At 46.1% G+C, this 19,763-nt stretch overlaps 1 protein-coding gene across 4 annotated transcripts in view; it reads left to right on the plus strand.

Moving 5' to 3' along the window:
• Positions 1–19,763, plus strand: part of NELL2 (neural EGFL like 2) — an 871,367-nt gene that overhangs the window by 226,682 nt on the left and 624,922 nt on the right. For all 4 annotated transcript variants that reach the window (XM_069628010.1, XM_069628008.1, XM_069628011.1 and 1 more), the window contains exons 8-9: positions 1,171–1,299; positions 10,271–10,373. In XM_069628010.1, coding sequence (XP_069484111.1) covers positions 1,171–1,299; positions 10,271–10,373 — 232 coding nt within the window. The remainder of the gene's footprint in view (positions 1–1,170; positions 1,300–10,270; positions 10,374–19,763) is intronic.

The raw sequence follows: 19,763 nt of genomic DNA on the forward strand, positions 1-19,763 counted from the left end.
CTCAGGAGACTGGTAGTAGCGAGAAGGAGTACAGAGGTTGCTGACAAGCCTCAGAAAGGTTGGTAATCCTGTAACAGAATATACCGTTTGAGGTTAAATCACTAAGAAACAAAACCATTTTATATAAACTCAACTTTTTCTAAAAAACGTGCTGCTATTTTTGTATTATTGACATAAATTTGCCAGAGGGCACATTTGAGAAAGACAATTGGCAGACCTGTATAATTCGAATGTTGTGCACTTCTTTCAGCAAAGATGAAAAAGACAAAAATCAAAATTTGGAACTTGTAGTGGGATGTTCGTGCAGCCCTACAGTACCCGAGTCCTGACCTGAACCTGAGTCATTATTCGGAAAAATAGGCAGCAAAAACATGGGGCCTCATTACAAGTATGGCGGAACTGGAAAGAATTGGCGGTAACGGATTTACTGCCAATGTTCCCGCTCCGACATACTACCAGTATGGCCGTGGAGTGGATGATTTACCTCCAGCTTCATGCTGGAGGTGAATCCTCCAACTCGCTGCCGGAAAATGAGCAAAATTGTTGGAATAACTGCTGTGGTAATTCTGCCCAAAAAAAAAACAAAGTTATATGGCCTCATACAAAATGTTGATTTACACTGCCACCGCCATTTGTGATCCGGAAGTAATTCCACCGGAGCAAGTGGTGGTAACAGCAATTTAGTTGGGCGGTATTCCAGTAATAAATCCATCAGAAAACCGCCCAACTCGCAATGAGGCCCATGCTGTTTTCAATTCAAACAGTAAAAACGACTACTAAACCGATAAAATGTACACAAATGTATCACGCCCTCTCCTGAAGTCACCTGCTCTGAGAAAAAGGCATGAATTGGTGAGACGAATTCTCATTTCTAGTCTGCTTCAGCCAATAGAAGCGCCCAATGTTGGAGCAATCAAACTGTCCGAGCGTCATTTGTTTCATGGAAAGCTCCTCATATTTGGAGCAGTTCCTTGCTGCTGGTTTGCTTGCATTGTTTTGCTGTGAGTCATCATTCCACCTGTCACAAATCCCATGCGGATATCAATCACGGCAGGCTTTTTGAGCAGGCCATTTATCTGAATTGTTGCTGCTCAGGGATCCTGCGCGCGGTTATGACTGTTGCAACAGTTCCCGCTGGTGCCAACCTTTCTTTTTACGACCCGCCTGCAGCTGTCACGGTCGGAGCAGCGGATGAACAGGCTGGACCAGTGCTATTGCGAGAGGTCATGCACCGTGAAGGGCGTCGTCTACCGAGAATTTGAATCCTGGACAGACGGCTGCAAGAACTGCACATGCACGGTAAGCATGGCTGTATGAAGCAAAGTGCAGAGCTCTCAGATGCTCATGTGTGTTGGAGTTATATTAATAATAATAATAATATCAGGATGTTATAGAATGCTTCTTGCCACATTCCTCCTGCTTCAAATTGCTGGATTTAATGTTACTAAATTTCTCAATCTCCGAAAGATAAAGAGCCGAGTCTGTCCTGCCGGGATACGAATTTTCAAAGTATAGGCTGGCCCCATTTCAGAGGCATAAGCTGTTCTCTCAAGACATATTGGACCTCATTATGAGGTCGGCGGTAACCCGCTGTTGTGACTGGCGCATTGCCGCAGACCTCGTAACACCGTTTCCGGCACTTAGCTTCCCGGTGCCACCTACCGGCAGACCCGGAAGCTAGGTGGTGGAAAATGCTAGCCCCCATTCCCATGGAGTCCAAATGGACTCCATGGGACTGGGTTCACAGAAGCTCCAGCACCGTCACTAACGGGGCCAGTGCTTCCGTGATGAGTCTGCCTACCGGGGCCTCTGCGCACGCCAGGGTCAGACCTGTCGGGCGCAGCGGCCTGCCTGACAGACTCTGAGTGTGGCGGTCTGGAAACAAGGGTGCCGGTAAGCTTACTGGCACCCTTGTTTCTGTACCAGCACACTCTAATGAGGCTGTCTTCTTAGAAAGGGGGACAAAATAACACACGGATACATACATACTTTGAATCAGGTGTTTGTCTTAAATAATTCTTTCATGCCTTGCTATCCAATCCCATTTGCATTTAAGAAGTGTCCTTGCATTTCAGTTAGTTCTAAAAATAATTCACACCTACTGCCTGTCCATATCTGAATGCACAGTGTTGAAATGATAGTCTAACACCATGGAGCTCATTTTCTTTAAATGAGTAATTTGACTGCGGGGAGCCTTTGCATTAACACTTTAACGTAGACAGCTACACCCTGCCAAATTATCATCATTTTATTTGAGGGGTGCAAATGTAAAGGGCAATGTTAAGGGCAAATGTGAAGCTTTTGCCCTTCACATTTCCACCCTGCAGTACAAAGTGAGTAAACGCTGCTTGGCTTGCTGGCATGTCAGGCAGCATTCACTTTTCATTGTGAGCACTGTACTCACAATTACAATGTAACCCATCCCGAAATGCTTGCATGGCGGGGAGGGTTACATTTCAGTTGTGAACACTTCTTACCATGCATGCATGGTAAGTAGTGTTCGCAAATACAATTAAACCCTCCCGGACATGCGAGCATGTCAGGGAAGATTTATTTGTAATTGTACACGCTCCTGCATGGCAGCGAGTGTGTACAATGGATCCCTACGGGGTCCGCCTGTGGACCCCATAGGAATCTCCAGCATTTGCACCGGCATGAATAGGCATGCTGGTGCACAGCTTGAGCATTTGCATGGCGGAGAGGAAGGGAGGCAGCGGAAACGCAATATGCGTTCCGCCCTTCCTCTGCGCCATAGATGCTTGAAAATGAGCCATGGCGTGAATGGATGGCGTTAAAACCTTACTCAAGGCTAGTACGCCTTACATTCAGGTTATCCCTCTATGGAAGATGAGCCCCCATGTATTTTCTATGCCATTGAAATATACCCATGAATTCATATTTTGTTATTTAATTCTTGGGTTAACTAAAATCAGCAGTCAATGACAATATGTAGCACACATGGGTGAGGCAGTGGACTATTGAGTAGGTTTAAAAGAAAGGGAAAAAGGGTAACTTTATTTGGAAAAGTTACTTGAAAAACAATTTTAAAAATGTTTGTTTTGGCACAGTTAAATAAATAAGCCCTTCCACGCAGTGCTTGTCCTCTCAGTAGCAAAGGGAAAGGCCTGGAGATTCTGCATTAGTCTTTAGTGAGTCATTTGATGCTGTTTTGCTGACCTACCACCAGAAAGTCCCAAGGACATCGATTGGCCAATGTCTTGCTAATGGGATCCATCCCCAGGAGCAGAGACTGAGGAAGTGCGATACTGCACCGCACGGTTCCCGGTTCCCGGAAGCAGGAAGCAACCCTCTACCTCTGCCAAGGGAGGAACAGCGTCTGCATGCCCCATATTCTATTGGCATGTAATTGCTTCTGACAATCCCAAAGTGTGTGGTATCTATACCTGCCTCATTCCCATGCTTAATGACATCAATTAAGCCAGTAAGATAGCTCAGCAGGTTGAGTGCTCGCTGCTGTGATCTGAGTGTGATGTGCAGGTCGCAGGTGCGAATCCCGGCAAGGCCAACTCAGCCTTTCATCCTTTCAAGGTCGATAAATGATTACCAATTTCGGTTGGGTGATATTGTATGTAAATATGTGCTCTGTAAACCGCTTTGGATTAAGGCGTTAAATAAATAACACATCATTATCAATTGCCAAGAATGTACTACCTTAGAAATGTCATCCTGTACTATTTTCTGGATGGGTTTGGCATATCTACATACCCCAAATAAAATAGCAAATCGCTAGTATGGTCCATGTAGTGCTGCAAATCCCATTTCCTCTGAGCGATCTGTAACCTGTTGACTAGGGCATCTAACGGAGGGATCGCCGACCATCGCAAGCCAGGACCTGCCGCACGATAACTCATTAGTTGGGTTCTATGATATGATATGATAGGTAATTTATAACGTGCTTCATACCCAGTGGTTTCTAAGCACGGACCCAGGGCTTGAACCTGTGGTGCACCGTTTCGTTTTGCTTCCAAGGCGAGCACGTTGCCCCTGAGCTATCCTCCCAAGACTATGTGATTTGGTTGAGGTTTTTTTTTTGTCTAATTTGATTTAGTCGATTTTCTTTTTTGCAATTTTTACATTTGGCTGCAAATATATGTGGGGGAGACCCCCCCAACTCACCGCCGACCTCCCCCCTTTCTTTATTATCAGGATTACCCCCCACACATATATTTGCTAGGCAAATTCGCCTAAAAATATTTGATGAATTTGAAGGATTCTGCCACGTTGTAATCGGCCTATCCCGTTTGTTGCAGGCCTTCACATATAGGTCGCTCCTAAATGGGCTGCCACTCACAGCCGACGGACACCTCCTGCGAACCGTCGTGGCATGCACACCATGCCCGTGTCCATGCTCGGGAGGATAGCTCAGGGGCAACGTGCGACAGGGCGCAACACAGGTTCCATCCCCGGGTCCGCGCTTAGAAACCTCTGGGTATTAAGCGCGTTATAAGTTACCTATTATATCAATGCTTAAACACTGGGAGAAGATTCAGTGCCGCAGATCTAACATTTTGGAGAAACACGCAGAACTCTCTCTGCCGATGTAGATTACACACAGTTCTGTTTCTGTTCTCCAACCCATCTTTATGCATGTGCCATGTATCAATGTGAACATGTTATAGAACCACCACAAAAGAAGCCCCTGGTGAAGAGGACCACAGGGAGCTGTACAGAGTTCCTTTTAGACCAGTTCACTGCTGGCAGGATTCTCCCGGACGAGGAGCCCCAAAAGCCCTGATGCCAGTGAACCCTTCCCTTTCTATCATCCTGAGTGCAAACCCATCTACCTGTGCCTTTACCATCCAACGACCATTAGTGCTTTCTAAGGTGTGAATACCAAGCCTGAATTTGAGGAGTGTGATTGGAGAATGCAGATGCAATGTACCTGGACCTGGGGTCCCCCCTTTGAGAGCTGTTCCAAACAAAACCCGGAGGGCGGCAAAGCCTCATCTTTTCCACATCCCTGTTGCAAGGTAGCAGTTGCCTGCCGGCACATCTACCTGGGCCCGTACCACCCCCAAATCCCTAACAGCCCCCAAGTTATAACCAGCAACTCATTAAGAAAATGGGGCAGTGGATTGGACAACCTGGCCCCATGTGGCCAGACTGACCATCCGCCTGCAGGGGCACCCCCAAACAAAGACAATGATGCTGAGAAGTCCTGCTGGGTCCCTTGTTCTAACTTCGATGCAACATCTGCCAGTCAAAGCCCTCCCATCTGCCTAGCCCAGAGAGTCCACCAACACGCGATGGCACCCAATGCGACACCAGCAACCCATGCAGCAAATGGTGGACTGTATTGGGGTTTGCTGTCCCATGTGATGAGGCCGAACGCCTCCCCCAACCCCACCCCCACCCACCGGAGTGCACCCAATGAAAGTCTGCAATGCCTGCAATCCCAGCCCTTTCTCTCATCCCACAAGTGAAGTCCCAGTCTGTGCAACCTGCACGTTTCAATCAGCAACCTCAGCAGGAAACAGGGGAGTGGATCAATGGGGACAGTCCCCTATGATGAGGCCAAGCAGCTTCCTCGGGTTGCAGCCCCCAAACAAAGATTGTGATGCCCGCAACCCCTGCCCTTGCGCTCATCCTGACTGCGAGGCACCATCTGCAGTCCTGGGATCTGCAATCTGCCTGGGACTGGATCATCCAGCAACCTCCGGTGACTCCCAAGTTGAAATGAGCAATCTATGGGAAATTGAAAAGCAGGGATGGAGCACCGAGCCACATGTCCCCAGCACGTACTCCTCTACTCGGTATCCCTACATATTATCCCCACCAAAAATATCGCCGTATATACGGTCATTCCCACAGGCTTCCAACGAAGGTCAATTGACTAGAGAATTAATTGTCATCCTGTTTGCAGGCTCGCCCTCCTAGTCACCCCCTTTCACTTTGCCCAGAACCCTGTGGACCTGCAGCATGACAATGCTTGGTCCATTCAAGTGTTTCCACCCCCCCCCTTCAGTGCGTACCTCTGAACTTCTCACCGATGCGCGACCGTAACGTTGTCCATGCCCTTCTTCCTACTCTTTCAATCATCTTCCATTCCATATCCCTCTTTATCTCCTATTGTTCGCCTCCTGGTCATGATCAGAATTGCACCCTCCTGAGACAGAGTGTGGTCAGTCCTGACCCCCGCCGCCCACCAGTCTTACTTTCTCTCACCATCAACCCTACCTCATCCCTGGTCATCATCAGGAGTGCACACTCATAGGACAGCATGCGATGGAGCCTAGCCTTTCCCCCTCTATCACTTGAGCCATCCCCCTCTTCCCTTTCCTCTTCCTAGGTACAGGAATTTGACTGCTGTGCTGCGATAGATCATGTCTCTTACCCACTGTGCTTTGAATCAGTCATTGATTGCAATGAAATGCAAATTAAAATAAATTAAAAACAAATGATGGAACCGCTTTGCCAATTTATTCTTGACGGTTTTGTTAAGGAATGCATCAGGGGCTCCCCAGTAGTTACCCCAATTACCAGCAGAGAGACTCTCGGCCCCTCAAAGCCTCCCCACTGCAATAACGGAAGACTCAACCATGAGGCAATGTTTACTGTCTTTATTATCTAACAAATGTCAGGGATCACAATAGAAAAACATGAATTCTCCAGAGCTCTCATCATCCAAGCGTGTCACCAGGTTTTATCCCGGTGTAACGTCACAAAATTAAACTCCATCCCTGAAACCTATTGGGCCTTCACATTGGTCAGTTTAGGATAACTAAGTATAACTCCTATATGGGTTAGCTCTACTATTGGATAGCCATATCTGGTGGCTCCGCCTGGGGCCACCTCTGCATGTTTCAATCTACAATGTTGCAGGGTTGCAGGGAGACCATTGGCTCCTGCAGCATTTTATATCTTCGTGTGAAAGGTGACTCTGGATTGGACAGAATGTGTCCTCCCAGCCTTGGGGTCCTGGATGATTACCAGGCTGAGCGTACCTTCTCAAGGTAATGAGAATGAACATGGAGGGCTGCGTGTTCCCTAATGTTGCCATCTCTGGTCACCTGCTCATGGGAGACTGCATTCAGTTGGCAGTCCGTGAACAACATTTGTATCTTGCCACCTCTGGTTTGGTGGGAACAGCTTCTCGTCGTCCACCTTGATTGAATGGGCATTGTGCTGTTCTGCTGGGTCATGTGTGTTGGGACCACAAACTGAATTTCTCACAGGTAGCTTATCGTCTTGTTAACTGGAACTTTCCATCTGCCCTCGTCCTTGGGTGGGTGCATCGTCTCTGCGTGCATCTGGCTGCAGCGATTGGGTCAGCTGCTTCATATACTCGAAACTTGCTTCTCGTTCCTCATTCACCTGAGTGGGCCTTTTATGTCCCATATTTATCTTTATGCCTTTTCCATGTTAGTGGTAGTCATGTCTATGCAAGCTTGGTACATGTATGCTTTAGTGGTTCCATGTTATTTCATCACGGGATGTTTTTCCGCATGGTTTTTTACCGCGATTTTCTTTACGAAAAAACCCATCACATTTTTTTTTACATTATTTTTGGGGGGGTTCCACCCCTGAACCCCGATTTCCTTTAATTTGTATTCATTCCCAAACACCCACACCCCAAATATATAATTTACTTACCCCCCCTAAAAAATGTGATGGTTTTAGTGTCTTGCGGTCCAGCTTTGGCAAAGGATGTTTCTACATATAAAGATATGTATGTGTGCCCGTCATCTACCTGCATGAGTCAGAAGCATGTGTTTCGTGTCTATATGCAGTAAGCTAGTGCATGTTCGTGGAACTTCATGAATGGATGGGTATATACTTGTGGCTTCGTCGTGATCTAAGTGATGAGGTCATTGATTTCTGATCAGTCGACCTGATCGATTGATGGCTTCTCCATTTCCTCGAAATCATCGTGTGGGTATGGCCTGAAGGGTTGTCTGATGGAGTACTGGTCTCATATCTGCGATCTATCGACGATGACGGTGAATGGCCTAAGAGTGAGGTGCATCTGTCTTGCCTCAGCCTTCGGACAGAGAGTCGTGTGGGGAACACGAGGGCCATATTTGGATCTGCGTCTTCAGTTTAGATGAGTTGGATTACGCCTTTCCATTATATTTTGTGTTGACATTTTGGATGTCTCACATCCTTAAATTTGCGGAAGGAAATAAATTACACTGTAGTGCAGGCCTCTCCACCTAGGGTCAAACACTGATCATTAAGGGATATTGGTACCTGTTCTAAACATCCACTAGATCCCAGGGTATGGATAGTGAGCTCGGACAGACCGAGCTAACCCTTTCAATGTCATTTCTAGAACTACCAACCATTTCCAAAGCCAACAGGTTTGGCTTATCTATAGGAAGACATGTCTCCCCTTTTGAGATATTTTTAGCATTACAACTTTTACATATGTGAATGATCTACGACTGAGCACAATACACATAATAACATCTCATAACTGGTCTATAAATGTTCTGTACAAAAGAAAAACAAATGAGAGAAGTGAAGTACTTTAAAAATGTCTCGGGTCTTTGATGAAATGCTGTACTGATTCGAAGTCAAGGGGGTAAAGCCACACTTGTTTAAGACAGTTCATTGCACCAGAGACTGCTTGACAGCTGCAGTGGGTTGTATAAATGACTGTACACAGAAGCAGCAGTTTACTATCTTGTCTCACAAGGATAGCTCAGGGGCAACGCGCTCGCCTTAGAAGCAAAACGACGCGGATCAACACAGGTTCGATCCCCCCGTCTGTGCTTTGAAACCTCTGGTTATTAAGCGCATTATAAATGACCAATCATAATCTTTTATTTTGTACTAAAAAATGATCACAACAAAAGTCAAAATAGCAAACCGAAAAGTCTTAGCGTCCACCAAGCAAAGTCTTTCCCCATAGGCTACATAGTCCTCTTATCCTGCGGTGTTAGCCTGTCCCTGGGGGCTGGTGAGATGTAGGCTTTCCTGATTCAGGACCCATCAAGATCTAGCACCAAACCTCTTCCACACCATTACCCTAGATTTCTTTGAACACCATTTCCCCTAATGAGATTCCAGCGAATGTATTTCACTGGAAAAGGTTGGGGAAATGGTATATGTGTAATGCAGAATAGGTGGGGTACGTTAGGGTAGGGTGGGTCCTGGGGGAGGCTCTACCCACATTAAAAAAAGAAAAAAGAACATCTGGTTTTTGGTGAAATGGATTCGGTGAAATCTCCAGAAGGAGAAATATATTCAAAGAAATCACCTACATCCCTTCCACACACCCAAGATTGAGTCCGCTTCCTGAACTGCCTACAGCGTATCTTTCTCCAAAGTTCGGTGTTGGAGCCTGGTGTCATCATTACGAGTCTGTAGTGCCCAGGCTCCATCTCCGTGTTCTTCAATGCGCTACTGGACCTCTTATCTTCTAAATTCTCTTCCACATCTGCTCTGTTCTCAATTACGCCAGGGAGAGGAGGGACATCTTAAGAGAATTCGGGGGCCTTCAGGAGTTGGGAGGAGCGGTAAAAATGCAGCAGTAATGCTGTTACCGCTGCATTACCACTAAGCCCAATCCCAAGTTTGGGCAGTAAGTGGGAGGTTCACCCCTAAGGCACCCAATGGGAATGGTGATTACCGCCCCAACAACTCAGGATCCAGCGCTAATAGCACCATACTCAGTTGCTGTAATGCAATATGCGCTGGCGGTATCCCAGTGGAATTACCGCCAGGATACCGCCAGACTCCTGATAGAGTCCTTTGTTTTTCACCCTGACAAACTGAAGTTTTATTTGACCAAACGGGAAAGAAGTTGAGTCCGGGACAGAAGGGCCTTGTTGGAAGAATTGAGCATCAAGGAAAGCAGAGGCATTGCTTCCATATTCAGTGTTTTTTGTTTACTATGATTAAGGTTTCTCCTTTAAAACTTTATCATGTTTTTGCTCACCCCACTTGGGCTTCATGACAGTACACAGCTCAACTGGTGCCTGTGCAAGAAGATTGGGTACTTCCCTGTGTTCCAAGTACAGTTTGCAGCCTGGCAACCAGCCAGCATTATGCCCGGTTACAGAATAACACCCCTCAACCCTTGATCACAAGCGCCATCTTGTAATATCAGGACCTAGTGCAGACCCCTTTGAAACTGACTATGGTTTCACTCAGTCCAGAAGTGATATACGAGGAACAGGCTTATTGAATAGGCTCACTAAGCAGTGCAGCCCCCCCCCTGTACAGTGGCTGGCTTTTCATTATAAACAGGGTGCCCGACGCGATCTCATGATACACTAAGAATTGGATTTTTCTCTCCCTACAGAATGGCACTGCCCAGTGTGAGACATTGGCCTGCACACCACCAGACTGCCCCCGGGGCTTCGTTGCTGCGTATGGGGAGGGCAAGTGCTGCAAGGAATGCCAACGTAAGTCCTCTCCTAAGTTTTTCTTAAAAGGGGGTTCAATTTGTTAACATGCCTTTCTCAGAACTCAGAACTGGTGGGGCTCGTGTACTTAAGTGCAAGATGATCCCGGTTGGTGTTAATGATATATGCAAATGATTTACATTAAAATGTATGATATGTAAATTTATCTCATGCATATTCATTACGGATATCCTGAAAAACCATGAATGGTGGTTTGACGGGGTCGTCCTTAGCTGCAAATGAGAAGGGTGCTTTGGAATGTGCGTCAGAGATTCCAGAAGTTTGATTTCGGTCGCAAGCACCGACGGCGCGCAGACTTGGAATGGCAGATGACGATTGTCACGCACAGAGGGAAGCGGGGCGGTTCGCCCTTTTTGGCTCGATAACTGAAAGAATAAGGGGCGTGCTGACATTTGTGTCGCTAAGTACCTGCCAGTGCTTGAAATGTGCCTTCGCAGACGCGCAAAGGTTACTCCCCGAAGCGCCCGGCTTGTCTTCCGCCGGGCACGCACGCCGCAATCATGCCGTGCTAGGTGGGCGGTGCACAGTTGTTACACGGCACCCTGTGGGCAGATCCCCAACACCCGAAGAGCTGAACACGGTATGATTTATTAACACTATCAGATGGCCTTCACTGAGGGGAGGGATTTCATTTGACTTGCTTCCAGGTGAACATAATTTATTCAGCAAGGCACAGCAGGCAGCTATTCCTTTCTAGATATCATGCTCTCAGGGTGTGTTGCTCGGCACTGGGCCGGCGGTTTGATTTTTGAGAGCATTGTTTTGCTAATCTTATTAATTCCATAACTCATAAGCACCGATGCAATGACAACACATTGTGAGTGGTGTTTTGATGTGTGTAGGATCCACAGGAAAGGATTGTCTCAGCGTGCAGCACATTGTTCCCTGTTGACACTTGCCATTTCTTTCCTTGCAATCAATTGAATAATGACTTTGCAGGAGGGCTAACAGCAACACGTGTTTGTTTTTTTGCTGGATGTCAGCAAAGAGGTTATGTTCATGTTTAAACTATTTTCTTATGTCCTTTGACAAGACAAGTTACTTTATTTTTCAGGTACATTTTTAACTTCAGGGCCAGTTTTCATTGATCTCCTATGTAAATGAGGACAGATATAGACATCACCAGCACTGGTGGAGTTAAAGAGCATTGGTTTCTAAACATCTTTCACTGTGGCGCTGTTATGCATTTCTGTCACTAACCCAGCAGTGACAGATGGTCAGTGATTCACATATGATGGCAGGGGGACAAGCTTGAGAGTACAGTCTGGTGATTTCCCTGCCTACTCGTTAAATGCAGGTTGCCCCCAGTTCCAATCTTGGATGCTCTCATCTCAACAGACATCCCACTCTCCAACACTCTAACTCCTCCTCTCTCCTGGTCTGACCACTCTCTTCTCTCCTCCCATCTTGAGCTCCCCGACACCCAGACGAGGCCTCTGCCTGCACTTCCAGTCTCCTTCGATTCAACCAATGAAGTGTGTGTCAGCCGCTGCATTTGCCTCCACTGCCTCCACTTTCATCCCTTCTCCCTCCCCTACTTTCGACTCTCTTACTGACTCTGTACTGGCTCACCTCCATCTATCCATCTCTAACCCTCTGGACATCCTTGCCCCTGCCATGAGGATCCGCATGAAACCTGCCTCCAAATGCGACTCTTGGTATGAGTCTGACTTGGCAGCTTTGAAACGCAAGTGCAAAGCTGCTGAGCGGAAGTGGCAGGCTTCAAGTTCATCGTCTGACAAACTGGCCTGTCGTTTGCTCCAAAGGCAATATCGTCTTGCCATACGCTCCAAGAAAGAGGGCTCATGTCCAGGCCCACCTCTCTGGGGCAACTAACAACACAGCTGAACGTTTCCAAATCTGCAAGGAACTCACCAATCCTACAGTCTCGTCCTCTCGACTTCCTTCTCAGGCACTTTGCTCAGCACTTCCCTCCCACTTCTCAACCAAAACTCAGGACATCCTGTCCTCACTGTCATCTACTCTCTCCCTTCCTCCCTCTCTCTTGGTTCCTGTGGCCTCTCTCCCTGCCCCCCCTCCCTCCTCTTTTTCTCCCACTGCACCAGACAAGGTCTCTAGAGTTACGCTCAATGAAAGTCTCCTCCAATCAGGTGCTCTCCTGCTCTTCCAGAACTTTCCAAGGCACCATCTACACCCTCGCCCCTTCCTTGGCCGGCCTCTGTAACCACTCATTTGCCACTGGCTCTTTCCCACACCCCCTAAAGGCACTCTCTTGTGCACCCTCTCATAGAAAAAGCTGTCTGCCGACCCCTTGTGCCCTGCTAACTATCGCCTTATCTCTATCACCCCCTTCTTGGGCAAACACATGGAGAAGCTGGTCATCCCCAAACTATCCCACCACACCAAATCGGCTAGCTGCCTCCATGATCACCAGTATGGCTTCAGAGCATCCATAGGCATGGAAACTGCTCTCCTGAACACCCATGAAGACTTGCTCTCCAACCTGGACTCTAACTCTCCCTCTGTTCTGATCTTTCTAGATCTGTCCTCTGCCTTTGATATGGTCAATCATGCCATCCACATAAATCGTCTTTGTGATACCCTAGGCATCACTGACTGGGCACTGGTGTGGCTGACCTACTTCCTTTCAAACCAACCCTCTCAAGTGCAATTGGGCCCTTTCCTTTCCTGCACCTCACTCTCTACCTGTGGCGTCCCTCTGGGCTCTATCTTATCACAATGACTCTTTAGCATCTGCTTTGCCCCTCTGGCCCCCTTGATTTCCACTTTCTCGCCTCACTTCCAGTGCTATGCCGATGACACTCAACGTTTCTTTAAGCTTTCATCCTCTACCTCCCCCACTTCCTCCCTCATAGCTGATTGCCGGATTGCTATTCAGGCTTGATGCTGTGCTAACAATCGCTGCTTTAATGCCAGCAATACAAAGATACTTCTCATTGGGACACCTGCCCCCTCCTCCCCTCCCACTCTCTGTCCACCCTCCTTGGGTCCCCTCATGTAAGGCTACAAGTCCTGGGGTCATCTTCGACTCCTCTGTCTCCTTCTCTCTGCATATCACAGACCTTGCCAAGAAGTCCAACTTTCAGATCCACCTCCTCAGAGGAATTCTTCCTTTTCTCACTTTCCCCCAGAAGCTCACTCTCTCTAGAGCCCTGGTTCTCTCTAGGCTGGACTACTGCAACAGCCTCTTCCTCAATCTGAATCTGTCTTCTCTCTGCCCTCTTAAACTAATCCAGAATAGGGCTGAAAGACTTATCATTGGCCTCAAGCCCAGGGACTGCCTCTCTCCAGCCCTAAAATCTCTCCACTGGCTCCCGGTGGCTGCAAGGATCAAGTTCATCATCCACAAGGCTGTCTGGGGCCTGGGTCCTCTCTTCATCCAGCTTTCTCTCCCTAAATGCCTCCCCACTAGAGTTCTTTGGTCCTCTATTTCGAAGTCTCTGCAGGTCAGACGCTTCTCCAAACAGAGAGTGGGAGGTAGACCCCTTTCCTTGACAGGAGCCTCCTTCTGGAATGGCCTCCCTGCCCCCCTCAAACTTGAGCCGGATTTCCTTATGTTCTGGAAACTCCTCAATACAGACTTTCCTTTTCTCCACCTCCTTCCTTCTCCCCCTCCCTTGCTAATGTCCCCCTGCTGCTGCGACTGGTGCCTGGTCTCTTGTTGCCCCCTTGACCAGCCCCCCTCCCTCCAGCATTAGTTACCAGCACAAGCTTTCAGGCCCTGGACTGGCCTGATTCTAGTCCACCCTGTCCTCACACTTCTCCCTTCCCCTCTTCCTTTGCACTTGCTCTCTGTGGCTCCTCCTTGCACTTGCTCAGTGCCCCTGACCCTCCTACTCCTGCACTTCTCCCCCTCACTCATACCCGCTCTCCCTTCTCCTGCCCCCTATTTCCACCCTCCCTTGCACTTTTTGTCTCTGCACTTGCACGGTAAGAATGTTACAAGGCCCAGTACGACCGTTATTGTTCTTGTTTTTTTATCCTATGCCCCCTGCCCCCTCTTCTTTATCTTGTGGCACCTGGAAACACTTGTGTATAGGTGCCATACAAATGATCAATAAATGAAATAACCTTTCTTGATTAGAGACACCTGCTATGTTGAGAGTTTTTAGCTGCTGGTGGTCCAGCACAACCTGTCTCCTTCGATAGCCATCCATACACTGGACAGATAAACAGTGCTATGCCATTGGTCGGCCTAATGGCTTGCTTTGCACACATACTCAGTTTTTGTGATTAAATTATGATTCCCAATGACATGTGTTGATGGTAGCTCTACGCAAATGTTGAATTATCCCTCATTTTCTACATGTTGCTATTGTTAAGGTTTACTTTAAACTGTTGTTGCTATCAGGGGGCTGTTCCCGTTTGCTCAGCACATTGGTTGTCGTGACCGCCATCCTTGAATTTTTAATACAAAAGATAAACACACACCCAATATGCGAAGATCAAAGTTTTTATGTGGGTCATGAGAAAGCAATCTCGCCAATGCACAAATACATTCCCAATATACCATGAGAGAACACATCAAAGATCAATCTTCTCACGAAACCACCAGTTCCCTTATTTCACGCACATTCCACCTCCTCCACTAAAACAACCGACAGCCGAACTTCACGCGCATCCCATCACATCACATGTCCTCAAACAACTCCACAATCCAACAGGACATCTGCTCCTGACTTATTATTGAGGCCTTATCTAAAACATTTATGAAGTATTTTTCGTGCAAACCCAGGTGAATTGATCTTGCCACGATATGCCATAATATCCTCTTTAGTAATCCCACTGTCCTGATGATGTATACCATGGCAGAAAATGTAGACACTGCAAAGTGTGTGGAAAGGAAGTGACTGAAATAACCAATGTAAACATTAGAGCTATGAAGGTTAACTTTAAAATGCAAAGTGGTCATCTAGTGCCTGGAAAGTATGTTTTCTGAAAAAGACAATGTATATTTAATGGGGCTGCTAACAATTTTACTACTTATGCTATAGTATGTGACATTTGCAAAATTGCCTAACTTCAATTGTTATGGCATCGAAGCGCTGTAGGCTGTTAGGGATTTGCGTAGACCGTAATATGACCATTACATGAAACACTGCATATTGCCTTGCAGGAACATAACAATTGCTTTGGCAGAGATGACTAGTTCTCTATCCTAGATACTGGGCTTGTACTACGGTGTGCTGGACCATGTCAGTGAATTAGTGACTGTTGGTGTGAGAACCTACTTTGGGTCCCGAGACAATGCTGCACTGTAAAGGTGGTGTGCGCATATTGAGTTGAGATGCAGCTATGTGTACAATAGGATGAGCTTTTATGGGCAAGGGATAACCACACAATATAGTCAGACTATTTGACCAAAGCCGCATGCATGATTGATAGACTGAAAGGCGCCAATTTACATGTACTCCTGACTTACCTGCTAATAGCATGTACGGCACAAATCACAGTTACTCAATCTAGGACCTTTTTGTCCCCATATAGCCTGGCTTCATAGAAAGTTGTTAGAGAATACCCTAGAGAAACGTACATTGACTGAAATAGATAAGATGCTTTGTGATCAATTTTGTTCAAGTGTTGAATATGAGAAGGTCAGATTAATTACTGCTTACAGTAACTACGATGGCTATATAAAGTACATTGTTAAGAAACACTGGTGTCTGCGACAAAGTAATTATGATCTGGTTTGGAATGAATGTTTGGAGATAACTTCAAGTATACTCCAACAACCCAAACAATATTGTATAATCTAGTTGCTTCACCAACACCACTGCTCTTTGTCAAAAGAGGGCAATCACACATTATTACTGAGGTAATAAGAAGCGAGACATGTTCAGCAGCTGCAAGCAAAAGAAAGAGGATTAAATCAAGAAACAGAAATGTGTGCATTTATTGGACATTGAATAATTAATACTACAGAGCCCAGAGTCGGTCCATGCCTGTTTGATGCAGTCATGATGTCAGCGGTGGAAAATTGTGATTGTTACAACCTAAGTTTCATCCATTAGTGCCTGCTATCTGGGCGATGGTATGTTTTTTTGTTTATGTTTAATATTCTACATCCGGTTTTTGTCTTGATTAATAAATGTTACTATTTTTCTCACGTTCAAGTTCTTTGCAACATGGTTATGCAATTGTTTTGGTGCTTTACAATGGATACCTTTTTATTTACTAGCACAATACTTTCTGCCTCAAAAGAATTATTAGGACTACAAGCTTCAAGTATTACACCTCTAGACTACTCGGAAATGGACACCTTCTTTCAAATATTAGACGCAGCCTCATAAAGCCTAGTCCTTTCTTTATGTTTAGGCATAGAACATAGTTCAGTAATGGATGTTTTTTTTTTTTAACTTCCCACCATTACTCCCACTACTTTCTAACCGTGTCCTTTTCCTCTTTCTTATGGAATTTAAAGCCTTATTGGAGACTATCCTCCACGTACTCTATGACCCACTGTGTACGTCGTTGGCTTCCAGACTGATTCTATGGGAGCCTTCACAGCTACACACTATCCAGTAAGGAAAGTACTAGTGTTTCCTTTCAATCTGGTCACAACCAGCCCCCTTCAGTTTATCTTTTGGCCCCGTTATTAGAAGTGTGTGCCCTTATTGGGATTTTTCCCATTCCCGCTTTTTTATTGATAACATTGGGTTCTGAGATAACCCGTTCAGATCAATACACCTGATTGTTTACTGACAATATATGAACGTGGAGCATTTTCACGCTCCTTTCTCTACTCCCCAGTAACATATTTATTAATGGTGCCTGGATGACATCATATATTTTGCACAAGTATGTAGGGCCTCATTATAAGTTTGGCGGTGTGGGAAAAAAGTGGTGGTAATTTTGTTACTGCCACTTTTCCCGCACCGCCAAACTGCAGGTTTGTCAGTGGGTTGCCTGATGTACCTCCAGCCAGGAGCTGGAGGTAAGTCAGGCATCCCCACCGGGAAGAAACGGTCGGTGTTACCGGTGCCAGTAATATAGGCATTCCCCATTCCAGGAAATCCTATGCCAGTAATTCAAGCAGACCAGATGCCAGTAACGACAGGTCCGTTTAATAGGATCCCACCAGATTTACCGGCGGGATACCACCAACTTTAAAAGATGACCAAAGTCTTTTGTGTTTTTTCAAAAATATTGGTATTCTAATTAATTTATTTTTGGAACAAGGAATAATCCATCATTATATTACGTGATCACTCAATTTCATTTTCTGAAAGGGATATTCACAATAACATTTCTGTACAAACTTAAAAAGTGTTTGTCCATCTTGTTATAATCACAACTTTCTTTTGCACAAATCAATAATTTGCTGTTCATTTTGTTTTACTTCGGCTCTTTTAGGACCCTAATGATCGCAGCATAGAAAGCGGTGGGAAACTTGTGTAGGCTCATTAAATATACTGAAATAAAAAAATATAAGGAGTAGAAATGGATTTCACAGCATATAAACTAGTATCACAAGTGTTATTAAAGAGAAACGATTTGTCCTGAATGTTAGCCCTGTCCGGTGGACCATACAAATGATTATGTAGAAATGATGTCTCATGTGAATGTGGTTGATGGAATGTGATACAGCTCAGATTTGGAAACATCTGGCGATTGAGATGTACTGAAAGATTTGGGGGCCTGTTTTGGGGGCATAATTCACCGCAGACCAGATTCCCGGATTTTCATTTTGAGACTGCCCAGCGTGAAGGCCGAATGATGCCCACTAGAGAACAGGCCATGTAACAAGGTGAATGTTTGTGGATAATAGAAGGAAGGAAGGGGATGTACGGTTCCACAGTCACATTCCAACATCTGCCGGAAGCCTGGCACCCTTAAATGTGACTGGTTTTCAAGCTCAGATTGAGCAGTATTGGAACGTTCCCAATTCCAAACGGAGCTGATTAATTGGTAGAGCTGATGAATTGGTAGAGCTGATGCATTGGTAGAGCTGATGCATTGGTAGAGCTGATGCATTGGTATAGCTGATGCATTGGTATAGCTGATGCATTGTTAGAGCTGATGCATTGTTAGAGCTGATGCATTGGTATAGCTGATGCATTGGCAGAGCTGATGCATTGGTAGAGCTGATGCATTGGTAGAGCTGATGCATTGGTAGAGCTGATGCATTGGTATAGCTGATGCATTGATAGAGCTGATGCATTGGTAGAGCTGATGCATTGGTATAGCTGATGCATTGATAGAGCTGATGCATTGATAGAGCTGATGCATTGGTAGAGCTGATGCATTGGTAGAGCTGATGCATTGGTAGAGCTGGTGCATTGGTAGAGCTGATGCATTGGTAGAGCTGATGCATTGGTAGAGCTGATGCATTGGTAGAGCTGATGCATTGGTAGAGCTGATCCATTGGTAGAGCTGATGCATTGGTGCATTGGTAGAGCTGATGCATTGGTAGAGCTGATGCATTGGTAGAGCTGATGCATTGGTAGAGCTGATGCATTGGTAGAGCTGATGCATTGGTAGAGCTGATCCATTGGTAGAGCTGGTGCATTGGTAGAGCTGGTGCATTGGTAGAGCTGATGCATTGGTAGAGCTGATGCATTGGTAGAGCTGGTGCATTGGTATAGCTGGTGCATTGGTATAGTTTAACTGCTTCGCAAACTCAACTTCACTGCCATAGGCTAAGTGCTATACCGAAGGGAGTCTATCATATATGAATGTTGTAATACTACCAGAAGCCCAAGATCAAAGACATACATGGAGCCCAAAGAACAAATTAGCCATGGAACACATGCAACACATGAAAAGTATAAAAAGTTATGCAATATAAACAAGAGGCCTGTCGGCATTACGTAAAAACATTACATTCTGGAATGAGACTCACGGATCCCTGAAGCATAGCCTGTAATAATGAAGTCAACAGTTCTCCCCATAAATAATAATTCATTCTCAAGTTCTCTCTGTCTCTCTTACTCTCTCTCTGTGCACACACACACACGTCCCCTCTCCCTCTCTCTCTCTGTTTCCACCAAGGGGCTGAAGAAGACCTGGTCCCCTCCCTTTGTTTGGGTCCTCAGTCCTTCCCTCCTCCCCACTTTTCTAATCCTTCCATGGTGCTGGTCCTCCTTGATGCCCCACCATATGCTCGTGTCTCCTCGCGGTGTGGGTTCCACTCTTCAGATCAGGGTCTCACCCTTACCTCTGCTGTAATCTAAGCGTGCCCTCTTGTTCCTTCCTGGCTACAACCGCACTTGCCCATTGTGCTTTCTTTTGACTTTCAACTTCCTTTGGTTGTCTTTCTCAGGGCCATTGCCCAATGTCTTCCTGCTAGCACCACCCAATGTCTTTCTCCTGCACTTCCTGAAGTCATTTCTCCCACTCTTGTCACCGGGCAACTCAGCTCTTCCATGTTTCTCTCCAAACTCCTTT

The sequence above is a fragment of the Ambystoma mexicanum genome, chromosome 12, assembly GCF_040938575.1.
Source record: "Ambystoma mexicanum isolate Mex_15411 chromosome 12, UKY_AmexF1_1, whole genome shotgun sequence".
Taxonomy (NCBI): domain Eukaryota; kingdom Metazoa; phylum Chordata; class Amphibia; order Caudata; family Ambystomatidae; genus Ambystoma; species Ambystoma mexicanum.